Below are 24,880 nucleotides of genomic sequence, written 5' to 3' on the forward strand. Positions count from 1 at the left end.
ATTGAACAGTTTTCCTTTTGTTTTATTTTTGTTTTTTCTTGTGTGCAATATTTCTATATCAACCATTTTAACCCATACTTGATGCAATTGTGCGTTTGCTAGGTATGCATCAATGTGATCAAGTGCTATGCAGTGGCAGCCCAGTTTGAGATGTGTCGTGACCGAATCACTGAGATGCCAGCTATTATCAAAGACATATGCAGGACACTCTACTGCCAGGTAAACCAGACTAGATGCTTGGACATAGGTCAGGCCCCCTTCACAAATTCTTGGCCCCTGAATAAATTTAGTAGAGGCATTAGGTTGGTGGAGTCATACTTTCCTTGCCTGTGACTCTGGGTCCAAATCCGCATACACTGTCTTGTGGATTGGTTTCTCAATCCATGTTTGATTTTGTATGACTGTACTTTGCTTGACTTTAAAGAATGAAGTAATACAAACTGGATAATTTTTGCAATTTTGTGCTCAGGGAGCACTCAGAGAGCCTCTAAACAATGTGAAAAAAAGTAAGACATTTGCCCACTTCTGTGATTTTGAAAACCTATTCCAGAATTGTGGATGTTCATTCTTCAGTTAATTGCATTTTCTCCTTAAACACCTCAACAACCCAGAGATACACATCACAATATCAATAATGTCGCAAATATCAATATCATCAACAATAATTTTATGGATTTAAAATTTTTTTTCTTTAATACATTTGATAAGTAGACGTGGTTTTGTCCAGTCCAACAAAATGTGTCTGTGTAGCTTATGTAGTTTTCCAGCCTCGGTAATAATTTTGTTAAGTTGTCGTTTGCACTTTTTCCTTGTTTATCTGTTTCCTCCAAATGACCTTGCAAATTGGATATTGTTGGGTGTGCATTTCAGCATCTGAGCACATTGTGCATTGAATCCTGCAAGTGTGTGAGTGCCTTTGCCGTGGATAAGTACCTCCAGGATCACCTGCAGCAAGCGGGAGTACTCTGGCATCTATTGCTGTTCCTCTTCAAGTATGACTTCACCTTGGATGAGTCTGGAGTGGAGGTTGAATCTAGCACCAACCAACAGGTCAGTTTATGTTGTTTAAACACTCTGTCAGGAGTAAAAGAGCAATTCATTTACTTCAAACACAAAGCTGTGAGTGTCTCGTATCAACCTTGATAAGTTGTGCAATAATAGACTTTATGATGATCACGATTTGCTGGTAAAATAGTTCATATTCAGTAGGTTTAAAATTATATCTGTGTTTTTGGGATGCTTCATGTAAACAGTGAAGGCTGGATGACAAACTGCAGAAAAGCATGCAGGAGTTCAACGGCCAAGTTCCATAGTGTCTTCATTGCACAACACTTGGTGCCTACTGTAGCCACAGTTGTGCACAGAGCCTGTATGTTCATGTCGCTCGTTTTATACGTTATTCCTACTTGTTTAATCTAATTATGTGTTTATCTGGGCAGCAAATGGCCAACAATCTTGCCCGCCTGAGCCTAATAGCTCTGACCAGGTTGGGAGGATACCGTCAGGATGAGGAGAAAACCCCAGAGAATCCTGCCATCAGGAAATCATTGTCAGCTCTCCTCAGTCCCTATCTGGCCAAACAACTCTCCCTGCAAACACAAAATCAGGTCAGTAGACTAAATTAGAATTAGATTGATCACTGTCAAATGATTTCTGTCATATTTGAAATTGAAGTACCTTGAAAAATAACTTGATGAATGTAAACTATCACATCCTCAGATTAAAGTCCTAAAATGTACAAAGCCAGACAATGTTGTGTTTGCAAATGATTTTAAACAGATTTTCAGTTATTTATACAGGGTGAACAAAATGGTAACCTGCAAATAATGGGTTAAAATGTTAAAACTATGCATAAGTGGTTGTACCGTTAAGGATGGCTTACCAGCTTACCATTGATTCCTGCAAACCTAGATGACTGAGTACCACTCATTTCAAAACGAAAGCATAAAAGCTTATGTGTACTCTCACTTTCACAAAAGAGACATAACAACTTTGTGTTGTTGTTTTGTTGTTGGATATCAAGCATTTACCTTTGTCTTGTACTTACACATTGGCTTATAAGGCAGCCATGGTAGACCTAAGACACATTAACTAACCTGGCTACCAAGGCTATGGCTACCACATTGGCTTATAAGGCAGCCATGGTAGACCTAAGACACACTAACTAACCTGGCTATGGCTACCACATTGGCTTATAAGGCAGCCATGGTAGACCTAAGACACATTAACTAACCTGGCTACCAAGGCTATGGCTACCACATTGGCTTATAAGGCAGCCATGGTAGACCTAAGACACACTAACTAACCTGGCTACCAAGGCTATGGCTACCACATTGGCTTATAAGGCAGCCATGGTAGACCTAAGACACACTAACTAACCTGGCTACCAAGGCTATGGCTACCACATTGGCTTATAAGGCAGCCATGGTAGACCTAAGACACACTAACTAACCTGGCTACCAAGGCTATGGCTACCACAGTGGATTATAAGGCAGCCATGGTAGACCTAAGACACACTAACTAACCTGGCTACCAAGGCTATGGCTACCACATTGGCTTATAAGGCAGCCATGGTAGACCTAAGACACAATAACTGATGGTCACAATGGCTGGTTCATTGGCTAGTGGACTATTTATTGTCCTTAGAACATTTGCAACCATGTTGGCAACCATAGGTACCGTGTTGACTTAAGGCCAGTTCATACTTCAAGTGAAAGCAAGTGCGAAGCGAAATTCGTGTCGTCACTATGGTGGATGCGCTGTGAACTTATTGTTGATTTCGCTTCGCATTCGCTTTCGCGTGAAGTATGAACCGGCTTCTATATGGCTACCAAGTTTGCAAATGGCACTACAGGTTCAGGCAAAAGAAAGTGACTGAATAAGAATAATGTTTTTTAAAATATGCAGTACGCTCCATTTCATTAAAGTAATATAGGGATAAAGTACATGTTATTCACTAGTAACTGAAAATTTCACTTAATTTGCATACTCTATTCCCAAGTTAGTCTATTGTAATAAAACGATCAAACAATTCAGGTGTCCACCACTGATCATTTACTGTTCTATGAATTGATGAATAAAATACAATTAACATGGATGTTTTCCCATCACCATGAATGAACAAAAATTTGCCATCAATATTTTTAGGGGAAAAAAGCTGACTTGTTCCTCATATTCAAAACACAAAATCTGACAGTAAAAATAATGGTTCAGTCTGGACTGAAATGATTGAAATCTCTTTGTATTTGAATGCCTGTGCGTAATCTGTAATTCTCACTCAGCTCAACAGCTTCCAATGACATTCCATGGACAGCTATAAATAGGTTCTTTTAGTAAAACATGCACAACTTCTGATTGCATGGATCAATTTCAGTAATTCCTTTTTTCAGATGAGTGGAAGAATATGCTCTTTTAAGACATACTTCATTGGTGTATCATTAACTTTGATGGTTTTGTAAGAAAAATAAATCAATAATCCAGGTCACTTTCTTTTTGACTGACCCTGTACTAGCGCTTCAGACTATGGGCTATTCATCTTAATTCACTGCCAACCATTTGTATATTTTGAGCCTTTTTAGTTCGCTAGACACAGTGCCTTTTTCCCCTCATCGCTAATTCTGCTGATCATGTTCCCATGCAATGCTTTGAGTGCCCATAATGCTTTGCTTCTTTCATTCCTATGCACACTGTGGTTAGGATGCTGTGCCTGTCAATGAGGTAAGATATGATATCATCAATCACCTTAACATCATAAAGCATTAACACAATCAACCTCTCCATGTAGATGAGTTGGAAACAAAAATGAGGAATGAAAAGAAAAAGAATTCAAATGTTATCTCTGCTGGGTCTATGTCTAAAACTGAGTGGTCTCTACTGTCATGTGACAAATTTAAGGTGACAGATATAGACTATTCATAATGTAACTATGTGAGAATATTAAATACCACTGATACCATCCGTCTGACTACTCACACACATTAAAAAACAAAATCTTCAAGAATCTGATCTTTCAATATCTGTCACAATCCATGCCTGGTTTTTCCGGATTTTACTGGATTTAGGACAATATGGGCTATTCATCCTAATTCATAATGTGACATATGGATCAGTGTCTAAATTTCTGGAGAGAGTGTGTTGTTTAATTAAAGGAAGTTATTAACGTAGCTCATTAAAACAAAACCAAAATCTGTTTTTGACCTCTTGTCTGCTTTCTTGGTAATGAAATTGAGATTTTGCAATAAATGGTGATGGTATATTTACCCAACTCATTTCAGTTTTTCGTATTCACTCTTCAAGTTTTGTTGACAATTTTACATATAATTGTTGTAAAGTTCTCTGTTTAAGGAAACAAGTATATTTGTTCCTCTTGAAGGTTAAAAAATAATTCTTGGCCTTATTGACAACAAAAACTAAAACAAACAAACATCTAAATAAATCAAGAGAACAAATTCAATTGGGTTTGGCTGCTGTCTTGCATTGATAAAGGTATCATACAAATGATTGAGAATGATTTGTGCAAGCCCTAATGTTTTGTTCATTGGTAATCATTGTATTGGTTAACATGTCACTGCATCATGACCTTTGTGTATATGCAGATGTTATGAATCTTTTTAGCATAAATCCCCCCCCCCCCCCCCGTGCTTTTGTTGCCTGGTTTGTCCTATGAAGACAAATGTTATAACTTTATTGTGTGTAGTTGAATTTCTGAAGATAATTGAATTCTGTTATGATCTGCAGGTTTTGAAGATCATGAACAGTAACACAGAGAATCCATATTTGGTATGGGACAACTCAACTCGGGCAGAGCTGACAGATTTCGCTGCCAACCAACAGCACGACCACATAAGAACGGTCAGTACCCACAATATCCTTCTCTCCACGTTTATTCGTAAAAGTGTTATTTTTATTCCAAGGGTGACTTTTTTTATTTCTATTGTTGTCAATTTTTTTTGCCTGTGAAATCAGACTGGTCAGTTGGCAAAAAACAGAAATCTGAAGAAAAAAATTGCAGTTGCACCAATATAGATGGCTAAATTAAATGATGCCAAGTACATATTGTCTCTAGTTTTGCTAAGCGCAATGACTTGATCATGAGTTGATGTCACCGGACAACATAATAAAACCATGTACAGTGTAGTTGACTTGCATTATATCTGCACCATGACGCTCACTAATGGTTGGCTGTAGTGGCAGCCATGACATGATAGTAAAGGTATTACTATAGACCCCAGATATGATGAGAGGCAACATCCTCGCATCTTGTTGGATTGCATGGGTTGCTGTACATCGTGCATCAAGTAAAGTCAAATATTATTTCCATGGTTTTTAAAATAACACAGAGCCTGATTGCCAGAATTGCATATTCTTTTTTTTTCATGAATTTATTACTTTTTTTGTTAGTGGGAATTCCAAACGGGGTCTGCGGTAAATACATTTTTGTTTGGGGGGGGGGGGGGTTGGAAGCCCAAAATAGGGTCGGTCAGAAATGAAAACCAAAGAATAAAAAAAGGATTCCATAATGCAACAAATCACTTATAGCCTTTTGGTCTATGCATTTTGCAAAACATGAAAATCCCTCTAATTTCTAGATGAGATTATTTGTGCACAGAAGTCACGGATGACAAATGAAATCTTTGGGATGATTTTGAATGACAATCTCATCTTGCATCTCGGATAGGGAGAGAGTGATCCTGCGTTTGGTGCAGATTTTGTCTTCACTGCCCATGCCAAAGAGCTGATCATTGGTGAAGTGTTTGTACGAGTTTACAATGACCAACCATCCTTTCCCTTGGAGGTGAGTTTACATCTAGACTTATGTATGTATTTATTTATTTACTGTTATTCGTCAGTTGGCCGGCATAGCCTATGAAAGTGTCTCAACTTACTTCCAGTGGGTACCTTTGGTACAAGATATGGAAGGAAATTACAATTTAAGAGGTGGGAGGAAAACCCCAGAAGAATAGTCTAGTAAAAATCCACGGAATCAAGTAGGGACTAAAAAGCATCAACCTAAATGGATTGGTAGAACTGCACCCGATTTCACAAAACTCTTCGTAACTTACGATGGGACGCATCTTATCCCTACGATGCGTCGCAGCTGCGACGCGTCCTGCGATCCATTTCACAAAACACGTCGTAAGTGCGACGCATCGTATGTGTATTTATAGCACAACTCGGTGACTGTTTTATGTATTAAGTCAGCGTACAGTAAATAGTCATCTGGTATTCAACAAAGAGTCGTTGGATCTCCGCTCGAAATTTGTTAAAACGTATAGGACAAAATGGCGGCCGTGCGATGCAATTTCAAAAGAAAACGAGCTCTCAGTGGACTGTGTAGCTACTTTGGAATTTGGAACTGCCAGGGTAATTCATAATGGTTCAATGAATTTTCTATTTAGAACTTTACACACCTTGCCTCGGTATTATTATCTCAATTATGTAATGTTTGTGGCACAAAACTGGCTTAAAACGGACTCTTCTTATTTTGCGACGACCACTAGACACGTCGGAACTTGCGACGTGTTTTAAGCCGTTGTCAAGCAACTTATGACGCGTTCAACACATTGCAACTTTCGTGAAATGGATTATACGACGCGTCGCGAGTTGCGACGTGTTACAAGTCGTAACTCGAGTTGCGACGCGTCGCAGCGCTTCGTGAAATCGGGTGCTGCATCTGAAACCAAGACACTTTTAGGGTTGTTCTGAATGACAGCAACAGTCAATCTTCAACAAATTGCTCCTAGACAGTTTCCCTCTTGTGGTTTGTTTGAATATTTGTAATAAAAAGATGTATCCTCTCTGATTGATCCTCGTTTGCTATTTCCCGGGTTTGCAGCATTGCTAATGTTGCTAGTGACTTTGGGCGTAATCCCTGGACACATGACATATACGGGTTTATGGCTTCTGACTAGCGCCCCTTGAACAAAGACATTGACATAAGTGTGGAACTGCCAACATAGGGCTAGATAGCTCAGTTGGTAGAACACCAGAACGGCAATCCGGAGGTTGCAGGTTCAAACCCTGCTCCCCTCAATTTCTTTGTTCAACTTTAAAAACAATTTTGCTAACTGTTCCAATTTTTAACTTTGACAAGATTTTCTGTTACCAATGACTTTCAGTAACGCTCCCAAAAAATAGAAATAATCAGTCTCAAAAAAGCAAGTTGATTATCCTTTGCTGGATACTTAACAAACAAAAATATAGTTTTAGTGGAAAGTTGAAGCAGGAAAGTTTTAGTAATGCTTAGCCTCCTTCTTGCTAATTGTTCTCTTTCACTTTTTAACAGGATGCCAAGGGGTTTACAGTCAGCTTACTAGATTATCTAGGCTCCCAGGCTCAGGTAAGATTAGTGCTTTATGATAATAGTTTTTCTGCAAGTGCCGTTGTAAAAAAAAAACACATATAATGAAAACATAAGCAGGCAACATTTTTAGGTTCAGTCATTTCCATTGTTGCTATAATACGTGTAAATAAGGCATTTCAGACCTACTTGGTTTAATTATTTTCAAACCCTGTGTGAAAATGATGTATGACACATTTTAAAAGTCATTCTATGAGAGTGTTCCACAATTTGGTGTTCTTGGAACATTCCACTGGTAATATTGGCAGTGCTAAACGGGAGCACATGATGAACTCGGTTGGAATGGTGTGAGAAGTAAGCAAGCACATGCAGGCATCGAATGCTGAATGCCAGTATTATTTCTTCTCTCATGCTGTCTATGTCTAGTACCTGCACTCCTTAATGGCCCTGACATCTCAAGCAGTAGACACTAGTAAGAACAGCACCCAGGCCAAGCGACTGCGTGATTGTGAGATGGCCTTAGAATCACTTGGAAATGTCATCAAGAACAATCCAGGTTTGTCAGCACTTCCAATCTTCAATTTACATATATAATTTTCCGGAAAAATACCTGTCGCCAAAAGAAAAGAAGAAAAAAAAGGTGAAGTTACTTGATAAATAAATCATTTTTGGTTAGCATAAATCCTTGTCATCTGATTGGTGGGTCGTTAATCACATGTCATTGAACTATTCATCTCAAGCCACGGCCCATCCTTACCGCAAAAGTAGAAGTTCTTTTCCACGGTCAATAGAAGTTCCATTGCACTGTCACATGTTTGGTGGCTCTGACCAATCAGATGACAAGGATTTATTCAGGTGGTGTACAAAACAAAAAATGAATGTTTCACATTCATGCAATGGTAAAAATAATTGTGTGACTGTGCAATGGAACTTGTAAGGTGAAGCCGAGTGGAGTGGAACATTCCATCTGTCACTGAATAATTAAGTTATTCTTAGCATTGTTCTCATAAACATTCATTATTGGTATAAAAGAATGATGAAATGCGAAGTTATGAGTAATTTTTTATCTACCTCTTTCTACTTATAAATGTTTTAATGTAAAATTGTAGTTTCCCAGATGGTCTCTTTGTACTTTCCTTCCTTATTTCCCCAATGACAGTATTGTGTCAACCCAGACTGTCATAACAGGCTATTTAACAGTTGAACAGGAAAACTTATCACAAGATGTTAACATGAAATTGTAGCAATTGGCAGTAAGAGTGCATTTATTTGATACGATTCTAATTGGTTACAGGTACCGAGTTACAGTGCAATGGCCATTACAAACTGCTGTTCTCCTTGCTCAAGCTGACTGGGGCTACCAAGCTACAGATGCTGGCATTGGAGGTAATCATATGCCCAGTGTCTGTTGCTTATGCTTATTCAATGTTGGTTTAGCATGGTCTAGCATGCTGAACAAAACAATGGACCTCTTTTGTGAATGACTGAAACGTGCATGCCATTGTAAATGCACAACAGAAAATGTTGAAAAGTGTTTATGTAACTCCAACATTTATTCTGTTAACTTCTAAAGTAAAAAGATGCGACAACAAATTTCATTCATTTTTCTCTGAATGACTTTTTCAACCTGAGTATTTTATTTTGATGGAAACCTTTTTTTTCCCATTTTAATGAAAACCTCTTTTTTTTGGGGGGGGGGGGCATTTGCAATCCTCTGAAGAAAAAAAAATGTGTTGCTTCACAATAGATCATGGAATCGTATCAGTGGCAGGAACCAGTTGGGCCTGCGAGAACTGAAGTATTGTAGGGCTGCAAACAAGTCAAATCAGTAAAGTAATTATGTCAGAACTAAAGTTAATTTAGTGTCTCATTTTGTATAGCTCAAAAATAACAATAATACTCTACTGCTTGACTATAAATGTTTCTCTACTAGGTTGTAAGGAATGTGACAACCAACAGGGAATGTGTGGCCAACATTGCTGACTCAGATGTACTTCCCTATCTGCTACTCACTCTTCATTCATTGCCATCAGGTCAGTCACTCCCGCCCCTAGTAACAATTTCATGCTTGAATCTTGCTGGAAAATGAGTATTATGGCAATGAATCCTCCTATTATAAAAAGGAGCGTCTCAAAATCAGACCACTTGGAACAGGGAGTGCTGCCTTTTCTTACTGGTAGCACACATTTCAACATTGGTAACACTTCGCCTTGGGAAAATGAACTTCTGTGACAGGAAGGCTAGTTTTTTTATTATATCAATTGAAGCAGCCAATATTTCAATACTTTGAACCATAGCAGTGACCCAAACAAATTCAATTGGCTATAAAAGTGTCCTCTATAAGCTGTGAAAAAAACAATAAGATTTGTCTTCATATGGGTGCCTGCTTCCCTAAGAAAGGACCAGAAATAAAACACAAATGGTGGTCTAACTTTATTTAAGTTGTCTGAATTACTGGCTAATTGATGTGGTTGTATTGTAATTTGATGCCACTTCAGATATACACAACAAGCCATTAGTCTATTAATCTAGGAGTGCAATGTAATAATCTTGATTCTGTGTGTGGATAGGATGCTTGACGGTGATTGAAACCCTGAATGCCTTGTCTTCCAATACCAAAATCATCAAAGAGATTACCGCCAAAGGTATTTATATTCCTTCCTTTCATGTTAGTCCCTTCAAGGGTATCCCCCACATGTCAACATCCTTCTTTAGTGTAGCATTTCTCTATGATACCTAGGGAATATAACAAACAAGAATGTGTGATATCATTTTAGTAGTCCAACTTACACAATCTATTTGAGCAATTCTTTGCAACCAGTTCTGACTTCCTATCTCATCCTAAGTCTCAGCAATTTGTCTTTCTGTACTTATAACAATATTGTATTACATTTTATGAATGTAAAGTGATTTAGATATGCATCCCAGTATAATGTCTAGAATGCATTTCCAGTCTTTGTTCACAGCCTCAGGTTTCAGCCCTTGCTGTTTGCCTGCCTTAGTAGTGAACTTTTTCATGAGATTTCTTTTCCAAAATATTTGACAGAGACGTTTATTTAAGATTCTCATATCAGCATTACAGGAGCGACTGCAGAAATGTATTTATTTAATTTTTTGGGGGGTGGGGGGGGGGGGTGTTTTCTGTTGTTGCAATCCCCAAAATTGAAGAAAGAAGATATTCCATTGAATTGAATTGCTGTGTCCTGTCCAGGTGGCCTGGTGTATGTTCTAGACCTCTTCTGCAACTCTCCTAACCCCAATGTGAGGGAGAAGTCAGCCGAGCTCTTTGCCAAGATGCAGTCAGACAAGTTGATGGGACCACGCATCAGGATTCTCCTGTGCAAGTTTCTGCCCCCCATCTTCATGGATGCAATGCGAGACAGCCCGGAGGCAAGCATTCACATGTTTGAAGGTAAGTCAGAGAGACAGCCTGAATGACAGACAGCTCAATGGATGGGTGGATATACCAGGGGTGAGATTGGTCAGGATTTTTGGTCAGGATTTTTCCTGATTTCAAGATTTTTAAAGAATCTGGAAATCAGGATTTTTTGTGTTTTAACCTTTTGTCTTTTAATCAGGTGTTTTAACCTTTAAAACTTTATGTAGAACAAATGCAATGGGTAGTGTAAGGGGTGGCTTGAGGCAAACACAAGCATATACCACAGACCCTAACATTGCTCTGGGCCCTCGGAGACCTGCAAACCCTCTTCCAATCATCTTGTGGATTTTTCAACACCCCCCCCCCCCATATCACCCCTGACATTCTTTGCTAAAAACACCTTCCCAAGCTTTGAAGGTTGCATGAGAAGAATTACTTAGGCTGCAAAATGGACATGCCTTCGGCACTGAATGGAGTAGTTGTTCCAGAAATTATGAAAAATGATGGTTTAAACGCTTTGATATTAAAGTAGTTATAATTTATGTCAGAAGTATTGAAATGGTTGCGAAGGCTCGACCTTCTGATCCTATGAGAAAGCCTTTCTCTCACATAGGGACTGTGATGAGAAGAATGTTGGAGGCAATTTGTTATTTGATGTATGTTTATTATCTCTCATATTAAGGTGTTCATGAAAATCCAGAGTTGATTTGGAATGATGAGGCCAGAGAGAAGGTCTCAGTGACGGTCAAGAGGATGAAAGATGAGTAAGTAGTCTTTGTTATATTTGCCCTGGGCTCCTGTTTGAGACTGTAGTCAAAACAGACCAAAGTATTCAAAATGAATCAACCCAGTTTTTACACCAAATATCTGCAGCTCTACTAACCTTTGTCATCAACAGTGCCCAACTGTTTGTTCATAAAGTCACCGTGGTCACCAGCAATGACTACTGATCATTTCAACTGCACCATGATGGTTGCATGGAGCACTGGCCAGCACAATGCTTTTGTCATTATTGGGAACTAGGGCTCAACCAAATATCCGAATGAATTTTTTTATCCTACCATTTAAAGCTACTTTTTGAAACAAAGCTTTGTTGAAGACCCAGCATTTTATATGACTCAGCAGCCAAGTTCAAGAAACAGTGCACGGCTTACGCCGTGCATAGGACTTCTGCAACAAATTTATTGCACAGCCGCCTAATAAACTTACGATCGATTTCACGAAACTTGGCGTAGCTGCGCAACGTTTTAAATGATCTAAACATCTTGGACTCGTGCGGCAATTCTAAAAACTCTGTCATGAGTAAAATAGCAATTAATTACTTCAAACACAAAGCTGTGAGTGTCTTGTATCAACCTTGATAAGTTGTGCAATAACAGGCTTCACAACGATCACGGTTTGCTGGTAAAAAAGATCATTTCAGTCGCTACACACTGAAAATTGTCATAAGCGAATGTTGCGTAGTGTGAAATGTTGCGCAATTTACGCAGTAAAGTGTGGTTGAAGTGTGTAAAGTTTTGTGAAATCAGCTGCTGGTGCTACAATTGTTTCTGTTCTCTCCTGTAGACACTACAAGAATCAGAATACAGACATTGACGTGACATGGAAACTACCCGAGACCTTTTCTGTTGCCTATGTGGACTCGGAAGGTGAGGTGGTGGTTGGTGGTGTCTTCTTACGTCTCTTCATCTCCCAACCTACATGGGTTCTACGCAAACCAAGAGAGTTTATGGTGGCTTTGCTGGAGAAATTTACCGATCTCATCACGAAGAAGTCACCCAATGTAAGCAATGAATACATTACATAACACACTGTTTTTTAAACAGTAAAGGTTGATAGGTGTTTGAAGTGGTTTTGAATCCAGAAAATACTGTTTCGCATAATGTTCCGTTTTTGTGCATACCTTCATTCTGCGTCCTTTTGGTCTTCCAAAAATATCGTTTTTGATTTTATAGTATGACCAAGGTTAATATACATTGATATTGCTACAATTAGGAACAGATGATCCTCATTAACACATTTTTAAATGTAATTTATCCTTTTTTTTGCAGGGGCTCATTAAAAAAAACACGGGAATTCAAATTGAAAATTTTTGGGGAGTATAAAGTTTGAAAACGGAAAAAAGTGTCCTTTTTAGACGTTATTTAAGTTATGCACTATGAATTATGAGATCCATGTATTCAGTCAGCACCATATTGTATAACTCTCCTTTTCTGGAGACAAATTTGACAAAGCCATCCTGGCTGTTAAAATAAATCAAGTAACTTGTTTTTAAAAGTTTAGTGCTTCATGCCTACAGAAAGCAGGATTGACTGGCTGTGACTGTTTATGTAGCTGATACAGCTTTGCCTTGACAGTAGGTGATTGATATTAAGCCAGCTGTACCTACCAGTTTCTTGCTTTTGTCTATTGATGGAATTTGACTAGTTACAGCGTTTATGAGATACATGATCTGACTGTTGGTGACTAGCCTGTGTACAAAAGGCTTGTATAACTGTCTGTGACTGTTCAGACAGTATGTATGTACAAAGAGTAATGCACTCTTTGCTATGCTTGCTGCTTACAGTCTTCATGAAATATACTTGGATGCTATGTTAGCAGGAAATCATGTACTTAGCGGGGATATGACCTGGGCCAATAAGCAGATAGAGTGTGTGGATTTTAAAGTAGCTGTTTTTATTTAATGACAGAATGAGGAGTTGGAAATGGTGACGTCAGCCGTGGTGAATCTGTTCAAAGCCCAAACCAACCTTGCCTCTCAGTTACCCCAGCTGGGCCACATACCCACCATCTTGACTGCCATGAAGTCCAAGAATGATGCCATCCCACGCGCTGCATTAATCACAGTCAATAGCATTGTGGAAGATGATGTGAGTATCATGGGTTATTTGAGCAGATTGAAAACTTAATGTAAGCTCAAAACAAATTTCATTGTTTTTGTGTGTGTGATGACTGCAGCATGGGATGCATGATTGTGCATCCTCTTGCCGGTGAATTAAGCCGGAGAATTAAGCCTGGTTCATACTTCATGTGAAAGCAAGTGCGAAGGGAAATTCATGTCGTTAACAATAGTAGACGCGCTTCGAACGTATTGTTGACGTCACGAATTTCGCTTCGCTTTTGCATGAAGTATGAACCGGGCTTTAGACAGAGACCACATGTCCAACACAGTATGCAAAAGGATCAATATGTTATAATCTGATGTGTACTAAATATGTTATGATTCATTTAAACGTTTCTGAAATAAATTTTTGCAAGTTGCCAGTTTCAATAAGCATTTATAGTCAACAGTGATATTCTTTGGCTTTTATAAACAAAAATTCAACAATCAAAAATCTGTCTGTAAGGTCGTTAAAAAGCTCAGGATCTGCATACCGTAGTGAGACAATGACTTCCATTTTTTAAGATCTTCAAATTTCAAAGGTATCACGGTCTACTTTGTGACCATTGTCATTGATGTATAGGTCATCTTAATATTATTCTTTTTGTAGTCATTTTGTTATTGACATTTTGTTGTTGTTTGAATTGGCGATGTAGATCTGTGTGCGTAGCATGGCTCAGAGTGAATGCATTGGGCCAATGATTGCAGGGATGAAGACACGGCCAGATATGACAGCTGTGGCATGTGACAGTCTGCACAAAATGTTCCAGAAAGATCAGTCAGACCTAGTCAAACAGGTATGGAAACATCTTAAGAATTAAGGCTTTCCTAAATGAAATCTACAAAGGTTAGGGTGAAAGTTCATCTGTGTTGGTGATTAGATTTCAAATCTTGTCTTATTTTTTGATCTCAACACAATAAAATGTCATACCTGAAAGTTTCGGCTAGAAGCTGCAGTCTTCATTAGCAGGGTGACCTGGACATTGTGTCGATGACCTTACAGACACGTGATCTCTAAATTGGATCATAGATCATAGGATGTTATTCAACTTTGGATATGCCAATTTTAGGTATGAAATATGTATTGTGTTGAGATCAAAGCTAAGATAAGAGTTGAAATCTACAAGGGTATTTTCCATGTCAATTCATTTTAAAAAGATGTTGAACATTTTTGCAGTTTTCTCACCAACTTGACAATCTTTTGTGGTCAAAGCTTTACATGGAAATCTCAGATTGAACTAAATTTACTAAAATGTATATTTACTATCATTGTAATAGGCTTAATATTGTTTTTTGCATAACACATTTGAGTAAACAGTTAGGTCTTCACCAATATACTATAAGACTGTTTAATCAGTGTTTTGAGAGTTTGTTGGAAAAAAATTGAATTTACTGAGTTTGAACTTTCCTAAGAATTCCAGTCCAACAATGCATCTTGATATGTGACTGTCTGTTCATCTTGGCAGGCCTTAGATAATGATCTGGTGCAGTTTTTGCTGGGGCTGCTGTCTGACAGCCTGAACTCGATAGACAACCCAGCAGCAACCAAGGCACAGATTGTGAAGTCACTCAAGGCTATGGCTAACTGTCTAGAGTATGGAGAACAGGTTTGTAGCGGGCTGTCATGGGTTTAGGGAAAGGATTTAAGTTAGCTAAAATCTATCAGTCATAAGGCACAGATTGTGAAGTCAATCAAGGCTATGGCTAACTGTCTAGAGTATGGAGAACAGGTTTGTAGCCGGCTGTCATGGGTTTAGGGAAAGGATTTAAGTTAGCTAAAATCCATCAGCCACAAGGCACAGATTGTGAAGTCACTCAAGGCTATGGCGAACTGTCTAGAGTATTGAGAGGGGGATGTGATGGGTTCAGGGAAGGGATTCAAGAATCCATTAGCCACAGGGCACTGATTGTGAAGTCACTTAAGGCTATGGCTTAGTGCTTACTGTCTAGAGTATGGAGATCATGGTTTGTAGCCGGCTGTCATGGGTTTGGGGAAAGGATTCAAGTGAGCTAAAATCCATCAGTCACAAGGCACTGACTGTGAAGTCACTTAAGGCTATGGCTAGCTACCTAGAGTGTGGAGAGCGGGATGTGATGGGTTCGGGGAAGAGATTCAAGTTTTCTAGAATCCATCAGCCACAAGGCACTGACTGCGACATAAATGCTAAGGCATTGGGAAACCAGCTCAAAATATAGTACACATTGTTTCTGAATTTCAAAGTGGAATGGAAAGAGCATCAAACTTCTGAATGTAAGTTGATATGTGACTTGTTGAAACACATTTGATATGATGAGTGTAGACTCATGACTATCATTCACCCTTCATTTGTTTTGCAGGTGACAGAAATATTAGAGAAGTCGTCAGTGTGGTCATCCTACAGAGATCAGAAGCATGATCTGTTCCTGTCTAACACCAACGTCTCTGGTTATCTCACAGGTCGGTTGCCTTGTCTGCTAACTATCAACCAATTTTGTCATTCATTTATTTATTCATTAAATCAGCTGGTTATTAGTGTGTCATTTGAATTTGAAATCACCAAAATGTTCGTGTTTCATATTCGCTAGCCATGTTTCTAATGTCCGAGGCACAGAAAATGTAATGTCTGAGATAAAAAGTTGAAAAACCCAGTTTGTTTACATCTGATGTGGCAGTGATTTCCTAACTTGCTTATAAATGTTTCAAGTAGGAAATACAGGCATTAAATATGGATCCAAAACTTAAGACTAGCACTGCATGAAATGCATATTACCCCGGTATGTCAATGACAATTCAGTGATATCTCACACTAGTTAATACAGACTTACACACATGGCAATCCTGGTCCACATATGCGTCTAAAGCAACGTTTTTAAAAAAATCTGTGTGTGACTGGAATGACAAATATCACGCCAACTGCTCCAACTGTTATTTTTTCCGTCCCCCTAGTTCTGGCACGGATAAAAGGGCTTTGAAAACAAGAATAATATTCACTTTTGCCATTCACAGACCTTAGCACTGTATACTTGGTGCTGTATGAGAGCCTATGAATTTAGCTGCCATCTTTGTAGTCGGAGGATCAGGCGTTCACATGTGCAGAGCCACACGAATGAACGTCTGATATCTCCTGACATGCAGATTTTATGTGACCCACATGCCAGCCAATCAGGATCGACTTTAGAAACTGTGACATCATTTCAATCAGAAATGTGGACTAAGCTGTTGATTGGTCAATTTGGCTGCCATGTTTTAGTAAAACAACAACGGGTTACAGAAGACCCGCTAGAAGGCGCCTGCTGAATGGTCAGAATCTCGAGGTCAAGACGCAGTCTTGCTTTACATAATTAAGTGCCGAGTCTACGTGAATATCATAGACGCTTGTATGCAAGAGACTATTCCATAGGCTACCATCTTTGAGCTGTTTTTTTTTTTTTTTTTAAATTCACTAACAATGATAGCAAAGGAGGTCTACTCGTGTATCTTAATGGAGCAAAATCACGCACTTCTAATAGATGGCTACAATGCAAAGGATCTGTGTCTGGTTTGGTAGAGATGTACAGCTTCATATTGGCTTTTTACCATTCACCCAAGTACATGTATTTGTTTCATGACAAGATCTCTTATTGGATTTTCTTTGAATTTGTTTCAGGTCCTGGGGTGGCTGGTTATCTCACACAAGGCACACCCTCCACCGTCCCAAGTGCCCCGCCTCCGATAGATCCTAATCAAGAACCAGCAGATGAGTCTTGATCAGAAAACTGGCTCAGATTTGGAAGCAAGATTTGAAGTCTGAATAGACGCAAATAGAGTCAGAACAAATTCTGGGGAAACTCTGTTCACAGCTAATTTTGAAATGGCAATTTTTGTTTTGTTTTTAGCAAAAGTATTAATTTGTTAAAAATGATTCCCTTGTTCAAACAATATCCTTTTTTTATAACAAACAACAAAATATAACATTACTCCAAAACAGTAACTCAATAAACTTATGACTGTAAACTTGATCGTTTTTGGAATAAATTAATACATGTAGTTCTTTTATTAGTTCTTGGCAAAAACTTTTAATTTTTAGCTAAAAAATTGATGGCACCCAAAACGTAATGAAGGACACAAAGTTATATTTTCATTTATTATTTGTGTATAAAATTGAAATAACAGTTACCTGGGAACTTAAGTTTAAAATTGAACAACATCATTTGAAGGTGAGTTGAGAGAAAGATTGGAGTATATGTTCAAATTTAATGAGATCTGGAATCTTGTTCCCCAAAAATGGATTCAGTATGAATTGTGACGGTCGCTTATCAACATAAAAGATCACACTGAATGGCAAAGGCTTTAAATTTAAAGCTTGTGATATTGAAGCTTGTATATAAAAAAATATTTTGTTGAAACTGAATCATATAAGATACAAACAAAACGTGCAGCTTTATACTAAAATATTTTATTGGAGCCACAGCTTTTAGATAAAATTCATTTTTGTTCTTCTTTATTTGATAACCTCAAGCAACATCAGGTTTCGAATGCTAGCAACTGAGGACTAAATTTCACTTCTCATGTAGAAAAGGAGTATGTATATCATCAAATGAAGTCTTAAGTTATCTTTTTTTCTGGAATGTACTTGGAGCAGTCCTTAACATTGAGTCCAAAACCATCGCTTACAAAGTCCCACCCAGCATTTTTTTTTTGGAATGAAGGAATATTGCAATGTTGTGCGTGGTTGGTGCTAGGCTGCCTGTTGGGCGATTCAAGATTGTCTTTACTGTCTATCACTAGTGCAGTGCCCGTCTAAAATGTGCATGTTCGGGAAACGCAAATTGCTTTGCCGCTGGTATAGGTTGCATACTTGCAGAGTTTTGGAGAATTGCTCGTGCAAACAACGCACGCGATTCAATGGTGTTGTTTTCACAGGTTGAACGCACACTTACGTCAAAGTTGCCTGACGATGGTTTTGCATGCAGTGTTGCAAGTTACTCTGAGTTAAGTTCCAGAATACGTGTAGATTATGGATTTTTCATCAACTTGTTCCTGATGACAGGTGTATGAGGAGTAATCATCACTTGTGGAGCCAAGAAAGAGTTGGATTTTTTTGCTTTTATGGAGAAAAGCATCCATAAGAAGACAATGATGATATGTCTGCAGAATGAGTTCAATAAGATCATGTGTATCTAAGGCAAACTATTGATGAGTTTTCTTTCCTTGATAGTTTCAATGGAGATCATGCCACCATCAGACAGAGTGTCCAATTCTTCATACATGTAGATACATTAGGTTGGGCTGTTCCCATGTATTCCCCACAAGCATTCCGACTGTCTGTCAGAAAGTCGGAAATGTTGGCATGCTGACACTTCCGATGGGAATACCGGCCAGTGAAGTATGAAATTTGGACGCAGTCAATTGTGCTATGCAGAAATTGTTCATACTTCCCAAGTCAGACATAACTAAAGGGGATTAGATATGCAGTACAGATATTGTTTTAATATTAGTTGTTTTGCAAGGAGTACTTCCCAAATGCCAAATTTGTACATGTATTGGCAACAACATTCAGTGTTTCAATTATGTGAATGATCTGTTTCCATGACCTCTGTAAAAAAAAATTGTCTGATGAAAATGTTAAACTAAAAGAAATGCATTTCCTTTTAAACAACTCTTGATAAGCTAAAGTAAGAAGCCTCAGTGTAAGGGCTGTGTGCACAAGTACCCCCTCAACGGCAGGAAAAGGAGAGACCACTGGAAGAGACATTGGAACGCATTGCTGACGATGCCTGACGCTCACGCACAGACGCTATGGCACTGTGCACATTCAGAGTGCTATACCCACACAAACCAGTACACACAGTTGTGAATTTCTATACCCCCGAGGACAATACTTTGTGTTTCCCTTTGTCCCTGTAATATAACACTCTCCCATAGACTAAGCACATAACCCTATGATCGAGGACAGTTTTCAACAAAAGACCCAACACTGGAGGACTGAAAGGATCTTTTGTTCTCCCTTTGTGTGTCTGTCCTCTATCGTAAAGCCATACATGTATACACACACACACACTGTATCCCGTCTGCAAGGCTCTCGAAAGTGGTAAAAAAAGAAGCTCTCTCGTTCGCGCACGGAGCCCATAGGGCGATTCTGCGAAACAAACCATATGAAGCTAATGTCTTTCACTCAAATATGCTGTCCTCACAATTTCTCAAGCACTTTTCTTGTAATAATGTGAGAGTTGTTTTGAAGACATGCTACCTTTTATACAAAACTCGGTTTCATATAAGCAGGTGTAGCGGCAGAATGATATGTGTCGTCAAGAATTGACAAGGACTAGAAACAAGTTGACTCAGTTATCTCGGTTACCTGTCACCATTATAGCAAGTCCCCAAATCATTGTTCCCAGTATGTCACTCTACCAAACTTCTCTTAGCCTAAAGAGTTCAAGCTTTTCAATTTGAGGACAAATCATTTTAGACAGTTTTTCCCTTGTATTTATATTTTGACTATTTTGGTCACTAGTTTTGCAGTCAAAAGAAATTGATATTCATATTGTGGAAATGCTTTCCCAACTTTGTGTCACTGTCAGTACATCTCGATTGTCTTTGGCAGATCGACAAATTGCAAAATAGAAATTGTGATGGAATGTTATGTGTGGATAGAGCAAGGGAAAAATCTATACTAAACCACATTGGCAGGTAATTAAAAAAAACAGGCAATGAATAAAATGGTAATTCCTGGTAACCAATTATTCCGCATTTGTAAAAACTGGCAACTTTTGTTGTGTGGCATATTTTTCAAGCGTTTATTGGACCATTTTATATGGCAAATTGTTCCATGTAAAAACCAGTGAATCAGCTCTTTTTTTTGCTGTCTTCTTAATATGATTCATTATTCTCAAAAAATATGTTTTCTTTTATACTATAGACATAATCTTAACCATTTGATTGTTGTGACCCAACACAGCACCCCCTCCCAGAAAAAGAAGACATTTATGAGGGGAAAAGTGAGAAAGTGTAACATTCCTTATTTTCTATTTACCTGACCAGAAAATGTCGCCTTAATAATCACACGTTTGAAAACTGATTTCTGTATGAATGACAATGATATATATATTAAAAACTTATTGCAGAAAGATGTAACAAATTAATTTTATGCATCGTAAGCTCCTATAAATAAACGGCAAATAAATGATTATATTGTACAAATGAAATTATTCTCTGTGTTTTTTTTTTTTATTAAACATGTTAAAATTTGTATAGATGAGATTTCACATTTGACTTTGTATTCATGGGTACTTATCTCTACCCGTGGTCTTTAACACAATCCATTTTTTCCCCTGCTCACAAATTTGGGATTTGTTTGTTTTATTTAAACGGAAAAAAAATACTTTCTTTTATTATGGATATTTTCGACCCTCTGAGAATGTCCATTTATTTTTCACGCAATAACTTAATTTTGTAAAGTACTGTCGAACACCTCTATAAAGAGGTCCTTGGGAATTTACAAATTACCTTGTTATAACAGGTGCCTTGTATTAACAGTAAAAGAAAAACAAAGACTTGGGACCTTATATTTGGCTTGTTATGAGCAGGATGTTGTATTAACAGTACTCTTCTTATCAGGTACCAGATTATGGGATCAGGTACCTGTTACCAACTTTACAAAGTACTTAGTAACTTCTCAGACAGTGAAAACAATGTAAACAACTTTATTATCGTTATCATTTAAAAGAACACAGGAAACACAGCAGCAGATGATTATTCTACCTACAATTGGTTATTGGAATTTTCTCTGCTGTACTTGAAATCTCAATTCTCAATTTCAATTCTCAATTTACCTTTTCTACGGATACTCATTTATAATTCGAAAAACAGTCACTGAAATAAGAGAAACACAGTAGCTTGAAAAAATTACCAAAGTTTACATTTGCCAGCAGCAGATGTTCAGCATTTTGTAGATAAATGGGAACCAATTAAGGAAATGTTGCCAAACATAGCAGTGTAGGCTCCCCAGGATGTAAGAACGAACCAAGGTATTGGCCCTATGTGGAATACAAGTATTATAATTGGAGTCCATGCTTTCTAAATGCCACTCACAGCAGCTATTCATCTGAAGTGCTCAGCTGCTATGATTGGCCGACTACAGCAGATCTACTTCCATCATGTCCTCAGTATCGGCAGTTGTTGTGGTAATCCCAGTGAGGCACGTGGGGGGCCGGCAGGGCAAGTTCACCAACTGGTACCTGCTTCACGGGTAGGTTGATACCGGTGAACTGTGGTAGGTTACGGTAGTTGTGTACATCACGTAGGCCTGGGTGAACTGTGAACGAAAATCAACATGAGGCTGAATGTCACTTTCAAAAACCACAAAATAAAGAAAAAGGGGAAAGAGAATTTCTCCTACACTTTGGAAAAAACTGAGGATATCACAGATAAAACAATGTTACTGCCAAATTGGAGTTTCTTAACAAGTTTTTTTGCCCTCAAAGCTTTGTCTTTCTTTAAAAAATAATTGGGCTCTGTAGAATATGCACTTCAATCTTTTGTCTGTGAAGTTGATTTAACAGAGAGTTGCACAATGAATTTCTCAACATGTTTTGCTGTATCTTATGTCAAGGCAGTTGGACATAACTAATACTTGGTCCAACTAACGATAAGGAAATGATTGCAATGGATCAGTAACAAAAAGCTCACCAAGCGGAGGTCTTGTTCTCTCCATGATAGTAGGCGGTACTTTCTCATCCTTGGGCCAGTTCTCTAGATGAATGTCCTTGCGTGTCATGTCTCGGATGTGCTCAAAAGCACCTGGTGTGCTTGGATCTGCTGTGTCACCCATACTCCCTGCTGTCCACACCTGGACGGGCTGTTCCAGTGAAGGGGATGCCAAGCCCGTTCGGCCTGTGTATCTCTCTGATGAGGCTGATGTTACAGCGGCAGTGTTCAGGGGTGTTTGTCCATTTTCGGCGGTGAGCTGATCGGCAAATGTAACTCTTGAGTTGGCCGAGCGGGTTTTGTTGGGGGTCATCTTGCGTGTGACTTCATTGTCAATGAATTGTGTGTCTTGACGGAAGACTGTGTGCTTATAGAAATCATTAAGTGCCTAAGGGTAAAAAAAAACACAAATAATTAAAAAAATTAATTCATGTTACTGAAATTTAAATAGGGCCTAAGTGTGCAATCATCAGATTGAACCTGCCATCTGCAGTGTAATTAGATATTGTTTTGAATCCCGCATGAAAAAGCTGATGTGAGGAGTACTTGGACTGAACAGATAAACCACTCTACAAATAAACATTTTTGCTAGGGACCCACTGGATTCTTCCTAAATTGAACACTGTATGAAAACCTATGACGTACAATTTTTACATTTAATCCAGAAATAGAGCCAATTCTGTTAGAAATATAAAGATATCTCTATCAGAAACTGAGAAAAAAAAAAAAAAATAACAATTATTTCTAATAGAGCTCCCTCTATTAATTAATAAAAATTGAAATATCTCTATATCTATAGATGCATGTATGTCTCTGTTAGAAAAAGAGGTATCTCCCTTACAACAATTTCTGAATGTGTACCATTGAGGTACCATTCAAAAGTACAATTGTGGTACATTAGTGCCACCCAAATGGTGTTTTGGAACGTTTTTGAATCCAATGGTAATGATACATGTAATACCATAGATTTTACTGTTGGTCTAAATTCTGAATGATACATTTAAATGGTGTTTTCTAGTGGTAGCCCTAATGGTAACAGATGTCATTCCTCAGTTTTTGCTCATTTCATGTCACTTATGGCCATATACACAGACTCTAATACATGTACCTTGTGAGAATGTGGCTATAGACTCCACTACAATACTACACAAACTTGACACAAAATCCAACCCCAGTCAGCAACACTGCAAATCCCAGGGTAACTTGGAACAGTTTTACTGTTGAGCATTAAATGATGATCTGACTGAGGGTAACAAGCGGATTCTTACATCCAAGACTGATTGAATATCCTGATGATGTTGCCGACTATGTTCCTTGCAGTATTCAATACCATGGTAGTTAGCACTTCTCTCGCTACAGGTACGCTTGATTTCCTGAATTATGGCTTTAGCCTTGGAGATGTTTGCCGACAAAACTGTGGAAAAACAAACAAACTTAAGAATATTTTTTTTTCTCATGCACCACAGTGAGGAAAGGTTTTCTTTTTAATTTTGTTTTATAGGCAGTGGTTACTGTTCATTATCATATTTTTGTGTGTGTGACAATTAGGGCCTATTTTAAAATTATATTGTAACTTGGCATATTTCTGAAGTAACAACAAACATATTATTTTGTATGATTATAAATAAATTATTAAGTATTTTTTTATTATTTTAACCCTTTAACAAAATTAGGCCGACTTATAGCACCATTCGCAACCAGCCAAGACCTAGACTTAAGCTCTGGACTAGGAGGTTCAGCTACGACAGTTAAAATTAATTCTGCACAGATGCATACAGCAATAATTACATTATACAGCTCATTGACATTATGCGCATGATTGACACACACAATACTCAACTGCTACTCTGTCTCTTAGTCTTACAACTACAAAGTTGCATGCTCCAGAAGCCTGGAAAAGCCATTGAAATTCCTGAGCTGGGATTGGGAGAGCATTGACCTAAAATATCTGCTTCATTTAAAGTGTTATTGTGTGCTTCAATGTATAGGATATATTGAATAGTCATTCAGCATTATTTTAAAAATCGAGATTTGGAGTGGGTGGGTGGGTCAAAACAATTTCGAAAAAAGATGGACATTTTTTTTTTACATTGACTCTTCTGATTCTGAATCGCCCCTCAACTTACATCTCACTAGAGGACCATCCACATAATACTCCTTGTTGTTGTCGATCTCCGGCCGTAGCGTGTTGACAACCTGACCGAGCTCTTGCAAACTTTCTGCCAATTTGTCATCAATCAGTGCCCGTTGTCTAGCTAAGCATTCAAGTCCCTGCAACACGCTGGTGCAAGCGTTCTTGAACTCTGCTCGCGTCAACGGGGTAGCTGGATTTGCTGAAGTCATTCCGTGGATTTGGGCTTCTTCACCACAACAATTCTTCTCCGATAGGTGCTGTAATGTTGCTTAGACACTTTGGGATATCCTCGTTACATATAAAACAAAATATCAGTGAAAACTTAAACTTTGCCTGAGCGCGACATTCCACTGATCTTGCTGCAACTAACCCCTGCTAGCAGACGATTGCTAACTCTTGTAACTCTTGTTTACATCCGCTGCTAGGCATGATACGCATGGGCAGTGACCCACTCTGACCTTTAAATAGTCTGGTTGTGGTATTATCGCAATTGATATGCGAGGCGGTACTCAGACAACAGT

General features: G+C 38.4%; 2 protein-coding genes across 4 annotated transcripts in view; one reads left to right on the forward strand and one right to left on the reverse strand.

Annotated features, from left to right (window-relative positions):
* The window catches only part of LOC119722640 (dnaJ homolog subfamily C member 13-like), a 65,067-nt gene extending 45,925 nt beyond the window's left edge, over nt 1-19,142 (forward strand). Inside the window, exons 41-60 of one of the 3 annotated variants that reach the window (XM_038192860.1) lie at nt 103-219; nt 871-1,050; nt 1,440-1,607; nt 3,697-3,717; nt 4,738-4,851; nt 5,678-5,794; nt 7,286-7,339; nt 7,727-7,856; nt 8,595-8,686; nt 9,234-9,333; nt 9,871-9,945; nt 10,512-10,712; nt 11,362-11,443; nt 12,246-12,462; nt 13,370-13,549; nt 14,217-14,357; nt 15,027-15,134; nt 15,258-15,290; nt 15,898-15,997; nt 17,187-19,142. In XM_038192860.1, coding sequence (XP_038048788.1) covers nt 103-219; nt 871-1,050; nt 1,440-1,607; nt 3,697-3,717; nt 4,738-4,851; nt 5,678-5,794; nt 7,286-7,339; nt 7,727-7,856; nt 8,595-8,686; nt 9,234-9,333; nt 9,871-9,945; nt 10,512-10,712; nt 11,362-11,443; nt 12,246-12,462; nt 13,370-13,549; nt 14,217-14,357; nt 15,027-15,134; nt 15,258-15,290; nt 15,898-15,997; nt 17,187-17,287 — 2,331 coding nt within the window. In that variant the 3' untranslated portion in view covers nt 17,288-19,142. Of the gene's footprint in view, nt 1-102; nt 220-870; nt 1,051-1,439; nt 1,608-3,696; nt 3,718-4,737; nt 4,852-5,677; nt 5,795-7,285; nt 7,340-7,726; nt 7,857-8,594; nt 8,687-9,233; nt 9,334-9,870; nt 9,946-10,511; nt 10,713-11,361; nt 11,444-12,245; nt 12,463-13,369; nt 13,550-14,216; nt 14,358-15,026; nt 15,168-15,257; nt 15,291-15,897; nt 15,998-17,186 lie in introns of all 3 variants that reach the window. The other 2 variants (XM_038192859.1, XM_038192862.1) reach the window with 2 other exon arrangements.
* A 1,455-nt stretch (nt 19,143-20,597) lies between these two features.
* On the reverse strand, nt 20,598-24,748 carry LOC119722641. The gene is made up of 4 exons (XM_038192863.1): nt 24,352-24,748; nt 23,494-23,639; nt 22,208-22,613; nt 20,598-21,833 (listed from the first exon to the last, which is right to left on the reverse strand). The coding sequence occupies exons 1-4, from the start codon at nt 24,566-24,568 to the stop codon at nt 21,682-21,684; spliced, it is 921 nt and encodes a 306-aa protein (XP_038048791.1). The 5' UTR covers nt 24,569-24,748; the 3' UTR covers nt 20,598-21,681.
* Nucleotides 24,749-24,880: the final 132 nt, after the last annotated feature.

Source organism: Patiria miniata, unplaced genomic scaffold (genome assembly GCF_015706575.1).
Source record: "Patiria miniata isolate m_02_andy unplaced genomic scaffold, ASM1570657v1 HiC_scaffold_16, whole genome shotgun sequence".
NCBI lineage: Eukaryota > Metazoa > Echinodermata > Asteroidea > Valvatida > Asterinidae > Patiria > Patiria miniata.

What these genes read in the sequence shown, in the direction of transcription:
- LOC119722641 (XM_038192863.1), bottom strand. Translation starts at nt 24,568, where the DNA reads ATGACTTCAGCAAATCCAGCTACCCCGTTGACGCGAGCAGAGTTCAAG. An exon ending in GGATGGTCCTCTAGTGAGAT is followed by an intron (nt 23,640 to 24,351) that starts GTAAGTTGAGGG and finishes GTTTTTCCACAG; the next exon opens with TTTTGTCGGCAAACATCTCC. An exon ending in ATATTCAATCAGTCTTGGAT is followed by an intron (nt 22,614 to 23,493) that starts GTAAGAATCCGC and finishes TTTTACCCTTAG; the next exon opens with GCACTTAATGATTTCTATAA.